The sequence below is a fragment of the Sardina pilchardus genome, chromosome 11 (genome assembly GCF_963854185.1).
Source record: "Sardina pilchardus chromosome 11, fSarPil1.1, whole genome shotgun sequence".
In the NCBI taxonomy this organism is placed as follows: Eukaryota; Metazoa; Chordata; class Actinopteri; order Clupeiformes; family Clupeidae; genus Sardina; species Sardina pilchardus.
Genome location: NC_085004.1, coordinates 25,942,693 through 25,950,192, shown reverse-complemented (window position 1 = coordinate 25,950,192; position 7,500 = coordinate 25,942,693). Strand labels below are relative to the sequence as shown.

General features: G+C 47.6%; 1 protein-coding gene across 1 annotated transcript in view; it reads right to left on the bottom strand.

Moving 5' to 3' along the window:
• The window catches only part of nav2a (neuron navigator 2a), a 218,943-nt gene that overhangs the window by 67,046 nt on the left and 144,397 nt on the right, over nucleotides 1-7,500 (bottom strand). Inside the window, exon 4 of the mRNA XM_062548737.1 lies at nucleotides 1,464-1,561. Within this exon, the coding sequence (XP_062404721.1) occupies nucleotides 1,464-1,561 (98 nt within the window). The remainder of the gene's footprint in view (nucleotides 1-1,463; nucleotides 1,562-7,500) is intronic.

Sequence of the window (7,500 nt, the reverse complement as noted above, 5' to 3'; positions counted from 1 at the left end):
GTCTACCCTTTTCTCAAACAGTATGGTATTATATACAAGCTATAAACATCAGAGTAAATAAAGAACATCTGTGTAAAAGACCACAGCATACATTTGTGAGATACACACCACTTCAAAATACAGTACATTGCTCAAGCTGTAGCCTTACTTGTAATTCAAATAGTTTACCAGCAGGGGGAGATATGCTATCATTTTCAATGTAATCATGCAGTACCTGAACAGTGGTGAATGCTAGAAAATAATCCTGTTTGAGAATAATGTGTCAGTTACAGAGAGATACATATTTATTTTAAGAATAAATATGTGATTGCAAAAAAACAGGTTCAGTAAATCAAATGCTGTAAATAGCCATTCATGTTCTGTGAACCGCACACACAGACCATGTTCCAGCCATGATACAGGACGAGGAACAGTCCAAGCACAGCTGGCTCCTGCTGCACACTCTCTGTTAATAATTAATGCCATTTTCAAATAGGAGGAAGGCATGCATAACTATATGTACAATCACTCACTCCCACACATACGCACACACACACACACACACACACACACCAAAAGGCGGGGGTTATCTAAAGGTCCGTATCACACCCCATTAAACACCATCTCAAATGAGGCGTGATTAGAAGGACCTTATTCTACTGCAACCAGTTTGGGGTGCTGCTTTGCACTGGGATTCTTCAAAACAAACACACAAACAAACAAACAGAACAAAACACATGCAGAAGGAACATGGAGGAGGTGGAAGAGGAGGGTGAGGAAGATGAGGGTGAGGAAGAGGAAGAGGAAGAGGAAGCGCTCTGGGATCAGGAGACATAAGCACAAGTGGAAGAGCTGACCTAGAAGACTTTTTCTGACCAAGGGAAAACTTGAGCAGTTTACTCTGTGAGGCATCCCTAGATGGAGGAAGAGAGGACACAGACAGACAAAAGACATACACAAATGCAGAAAGAGAGAGAGAGAGAGAGATACAGAGAGAGACGGAAATGAGTGAAGAAGCCATGAAGAGGCAAAGGGAATGACAACAGCACAGGTGAACTATAAAGCTGTAGCCAGGTAAAGAAGCCTCTAGAGGAGGATAAAGGTGCGTGTCTGTGCTGTGCAATACCAATAGGAGAGAGGACTGGTCCGAATACTACAGTCATTCTCTCCATCACTTTGCAAAACTCTAATTGATCAAACCTATCAATAATTGATCTAGATTAGGATAAAAGTGTCAGCCAAATGACTAAATCTAAATGTAAATGTGTCAGACTTTATCATCATAATTACTTACAGAATATCTTAAATAAAAAAAAGCCATCCGCAGCTCAATAAAAGAATATCTGGATATATCACGCTGTATCTTTTACTCTGTTCCCACCCCAGGGTTGTCTATAGTTAGTTTCCTAAGTGTCCTAAGTTTCCCCTTCCAATCTCTCTAGCATCTTGCGCCTGTTTTTGGTGCTGTGGAGGTGCGGTCTCACCTGGACTGCATGTCTGCCTGTGCTTTGTGTGCGTGCTGGGGACCCTGAGAGGAGGCGGCAGGCCCATGCGAGGGCGTGAGCTGGGCAGGGGCACTGCTCTGCGGGGCCTGCGGGGGGTGATGGGGCTGCTGCTGCTGCTGCTGCTGTTGCTGCCGCTGGCTCTGCTGCTGCTGCTTGTAGCGCGACAGGCTGAAGAAGAGCCCGAGGATGGCCTTCAGATTGCCATTACGGATCTCTGTGGGGCGGATGGAGGGCGTATGGAAAGAAGGGGGGGGGGGAGAGAGAGAGAGAGGGAGACAGAGAGAGAGAGAGAGAGAGAGAGAGAGAAAGAGAGATGATTTTGGGATTTAGATGGGAGTGCATTGTCAACATCAGAGTAAAAACCTGAAAGTCATATCCAGTCTTTCCAAAAATACATCACACAGTAAATAGAGAAGTACTTTCAGGGTGCATGGTTCAACAACAAAATCTATTTTTTTCTAAGCTTACCTTCTGCAGACAGACCCTGTATGTTCACACCTTTGGCTGCCAGAAAACTCAGACAGGCGTCAATGTTCTCAAGCTGCGGAGGTGGAGAGAGTGGAGGAGAGTGTCGGGTTTATATTCCGCAAAAAAACTTCTGTCTTCACTCAAACAAAAGGTTCAGTGCAACATGAAACCACCATTTGTGGTCTTTAATCCTCTTTTGATGTTGAAATCGTAGCGTACAGTGAGAAAAAAAGACAAGACAAATCAACCAAAAAAATTGTTTGGGTGACCTAGTTTTCTTTTTTCCTTTTCCAGTCACTCTAGGCAAAGGAAGAGAGAGATTCCCTGGAAAGTCACAACCAATTCATCAGAGAAATCCACAGCAGATGACCTGATTGGCTCTGAACTGTGTCTGACCTATGAAGCCCCAAGTTAACAAAGTTTACTTACTTTACAGTGAAAAGAGGCTTTTCAAAAAATGTCAAAAACAAATTATTTTTTAAAAATCACGTTAAGATGGCAAGATGCGCTCCCTATAACAATCCAAAGAGATGTCAGATGGCATAATGTCTCAGTTTGTGATATATTGCCTGTGGGGTTAGTAGGATTCACATTGTGTTTTACATGCCCTATCAAAAAGGCCTGTGTGACCAGGCAGAGGCGGTCAAAGCAGCATTCAAAAGAGCCAGACGTATTCCCCGGGCATTCTGTCTGCCCGGTTGCTAGGAGACGACTTCAGGTTACAATGCTGACCCAGCTGTGCAAAGCTGTCAGTCAGCTGTGGCCAAGGAGCTGTCCTGATTGGCTCACAGCAGGGTATGACAAAAAATAAATAAGCCCTGCAAAACGCCATATCTGGAGATCATGTTTCAGCCAATGAATCCCCATTTGGCGTGGCGCTGCCAGGTGAAACAAACAGGCCTGATGAATTGACGAACCCATGTGTCAATATCAGGAAAATTAAATACACATTAATTAGAACTGGCCAACAGTCCGGATCCTCGGTGAACAAAGGACTATCCTAGAACAAATAGCAGCACAGTGCACACATGCACACACATACACATACACGTGCGGACACACACCATACATGGAGTTACACAAGCATTAATTACTATTCACACAGTCACTTTGTTGTGTACCGACGCCCGAAGAAATAGAGCTGTTACTCTGTGCACTCCTTTAGTCTTAGCTGTTCTGGGATCAGTGAGAGGGCCCTCGCTGGCCCACTGCTCTACTCTGCTCTCTGAACTCAGCACAGCTGTCCACTGGTGACACATGGTGCCCCCGCGGGGTCAGGCGAGCTGTCAGGAATCCAGGACACGCTGCCCTCTACATTCCACTGCCCTTCCAAAATACCCCTACCCGCTAAAACCGGGGTAAAAATAACAAGGTTTATAAATAAAAAAGAGAGAGAGGGATGAGGGGGCCGAAGGGCAATGTGTGAATGAAACGAGTGAGAGAGAGAGAGGGGGATAGAGAAGAAAAAAATAGATAACATGAGAAACAGAGAGAGAGAGAGAGAGAGAGAGAGAGAAGAAGAGAAAGCGAGAGAGAGACCAGGAAAGTGGCGTACTGAGAGCAAAGGTTGATCAATAAACCATTCAACAGCCTTGGAGGGTGACTCACTGTGGCCTGACTTCACTTTGGTCACCTCACCTGTGACACACAACCGACACAAACCGATTAACGTTCCTCCCCGCAACACTTCGCCCCAAGGAGGAAGCACACAAACGGCTACACTCTCTACTCCAAAAACCAGCTCATTGGTGCCCCTGTATGCTCCTACAGTACACAAGACAAACTCGATGGCCTACATAGAGTGAAGGAAGGAAAATAAACCCTCTTGCTCGGTTCTCGTCAGCCAGTGCCCCGGTCTGCCATGAGCCGGGAGACTCCAAACCAAAGCAAAGCCCATTTATAGTTCAGAGCAAGGCCTCCTCCTTGTATGGCAAAGCAGCCATACAAGGTGCCTGGGGAGTACTGGACCACACCAATCAATCCCCGTTCGCGAGAACTATACCTTTCACCCATCCCCTGGCCTCACCATAAACACAGCCAGGCAGCACGCAGTAAACACAGAGAGCCCAAGCCCACCAGACAGTCCACAAATATAACACTACCACTCAGGTTTCTGTCTGTGTGTGTGTGTGTGTGTGTGTGTGTGTGAGAGAGAGAGAGGAGCTCATCAGATACCATCTACTGCTTATGACACTAACCCCCCCCCCCTTCTTCTTCTGCTTCACTCTGTTTACATGGCTGGTGCCTGCTCTGACAGACGCATTGTAAAGCCAGCACTTCGTAAAAAAAGAAGCCTGTTTGCTCGCTCCAATAAAAGCGATCAGAGTCAACACATCGGAGTCGCTCGTGACGCACGGCAGTGGCGAGCCGGTAGCCGAGGAGGACTTTCTCCTCTCACAAGCCTCTGTAAAACAACAGGGACACGCCTGCAATACCTGTACACGGCACCTGCGCACACGCACCCTCACTTTCAGATGACATCATGGTGAAAAGTGAAAAATCAGCAGGTCAATATAACGAATGTGGATGCCTGACAAAGAGTCAAAGGTTCCTGCAGCTTTTAGGAGGAAGTGATATAAACGTCATCCTTATCAAACAACATAAACAAACAAAGTCATAACCATCATCTTTATCAAGGAACGTTTAAAAAAAAATCAGCAACCGCCATCTCTATCAAACAACGTTTGAAAAAAACACACATTACAGCTTTGACACTGTAGTCTATCACTGCTGCCACAAAGCACTGAAATCGCTCTCCAATACTGTGCTGCACCGCTCTACTGGACTTAAGGAAGACTAGCTTTGAGTCTAATACCACTTCACACTACATCACAGCTGTTGTAGAAACCTCTAAATCTTGCACTTTACCTTCAGACACACGTCTACGGCCACAGCAGTCCATCACTGCTTGGAGTCTCCCGACACAACAGAGCCAAACGCCAAAGCACGTTATTTCACCTACTGGACACTCTGGGTCCCGGCCAAGCCAGGGAACGGGCAGCAGTCCTCCACTGGCATCACAGCCCTCTAAACCAACACCAAGGAGCGCTGGGCGCTATTGTCCCCCTGGGTGACAGCCCCCCCACTGGACATTCCTGCTGCATGAGCTCCGTGTCCCCCCCTGCCCCCCCCACCCCCGTCCCCCCCGTCCCCGTCCCCGGCTTTGTGTCTGAGCCCCAGAGAGGACAGCTCCTGTCCTCTGGCCTGTCCTGCTGGAATCCCACATTCCTTCACCCTGTGCTCTGCCCTGCACTGATTGAGTGGCCACGAGTGGACGGAGTGAGGTGTTGTGGGACACGGTGAGACGGGGTACTGGGGGACGAGGATGAAAGACTGCGCTCTTCCACAGCAACAAAGACAACCGAGATTCATCAATTAAAGAACAGCAGATGATGCAACAACCAAATAAAACACAGCAAAGCCGTTCCATCATCTTCCCCTGCTCTGTGTCACAAATACTTCAGATATTCTGGTAAAGCTTTAAGCATTTCAAAATAGTAAGGAATAACAGCACACTTGCTCCCCGTTTTTCTTTTTAATAAAGTTACACCAAAAGTAACGTGTCAAGCCTTAAACTCTTCATCAAACTTGAAGCATTAAAAGCATTACAAATGATGGAAGGTGGAATTGAGCATATTAATCAAACAGAATCTTAAGTCTAATTCCACCGATATACAGCCACATACAATGGATCAGTCAGCAAACACTAAACACAAAAGGATTCTCACCTTTACCTGTGCAGAGAGATGTCCAAATAGAGAGAGAGAGTGAGAGAGTGAGATAGGTAGAGCAGAAAGCTGACTCCCACACTCAGTCCAGGAGAGCGGTGTAATGATCGAAACCAAAGCCCGAGTGTGTCACGCCCATCGGTGTGAGCTCGAGTGATATGACACTCCACGCATGTTTTGCATGGCGGCTCACTGACCCAAGCCTCACCTCTCTGCGCGTACCTGCCCCACTCCACCTGCCTTTGACTGCCTATCTCTCATTTGCTGTCGTTCTTTGACTATCTCTCTTAGTCACGCCGTCTCAGACACACAGAGTAACATATCAACTACACACAGAAAAACAGGACACACACACACACACATGGAGTAAAGACAGTGATGAGTAAGAGCTGGAGAGGTCAAATTAGGGGTTAAACATTAACCTCGGCTCCGTCTTGCTTACACACGCAGCTTCTGGGTCTTCGGTAACTACCACCTGCTAGCTAACCCTGCACTGTCATTCATTTAAGAGCACCCATTTCAAATACCGCAAACCCCAACAGGAAAACACATGTGGTCTCCTTACACACACGCAAACAAACACAACCCAAACCAAGTCTCAACTGACGCGTGGAGAAACAGCAAACACGAGAGGTGCACACAAACACACAATGGAGGATCCCAAGCCAAACCACCCAGAACAGTGCTTCAGACATGCCCTCAGCTCTGAGTGAAACAGGACAAGGCCCATTTCCAGCCGTCACGCTTTTCTAAACCGCCGCGAGTTAAACAAGGGCACACGAGCACAAGTATGTCACCGACACAGAGCGGCCATTCATAAGCGCCGGCTCCAGGATATGCGGGCGAGTGTGTGGTCCCATCCTCCTCCCCGCCTGATCCGGGACGGCTCTTGTCACCTCCGAGAGACAGTGTGTTGACAGGTGACACGCTTGACTCTCTCACTCTCTCATACACACACACACACACACAGACTGTCAAGGAATCCAGCCTGACCGCTCTTTTTTTTTTTTTTTTAACAAACTGAGTGAACTCGCTGCTGCTCCATACAAACGTGTCAGCAGTGTGTGTACAGACACTGCTCCCCCCCCCAACACACACACACACACACACACACACACAGAGGCAGCGCTGCGGAGCCAAGGGGAAGGAGGCAAGTCCCCTCTCTGTGTTTTAGCGAGGGCCCGGGCCTAGCCTGTAATTAGCCCAAAAGGCAAACACATAAATGTGACAAGACAACAGTGTGTCAGAGGCGCAGCATGCATGGGAGCGTGTATTTATATGTTTGACTTGGCACTCCCGCTCCACCGACCGCCCGGCCCCTGGATGAAAGACAAGGCAGAGTAAATCCCTCGTTTCTTTTTCTTTTTTTCCCCCCCTTTTTTCCTTTTACGTGAGGCTGAGTGGGAAGCGCTGAGAGTTCCCGCCACACGTCTCCATGGCGACGTCGAGACTCGAGACTGACAGGAGGAGCGAGAGGGACAGTGGAGGGAGGCAAAGAGAGAAAGAGCAAACACGAGACGGTGAAACAGACTGACACTCTTAATGTTGCAGTAGCATTTTATGGCATGTCTTGTATTCCTACTTCTTGCAACTGTTTAACGTCCTCGTAAGATCCAGCAATTTCATGGCATTTACAGCTTTCACTGTAGGCCCGTTGTGACAATAAACCAGTTTGTGGTTTGCACATCTTTCAGTCTCTCTCTCTCTTTCACACACACACACACACACACACTTAAGAGGTTACACACAGCCCTGTACCACCCCCCACCCCACCCCACCACATCCTCAGTGAAGTGTCTCTTCCTGTGTGCTTTTAGCAG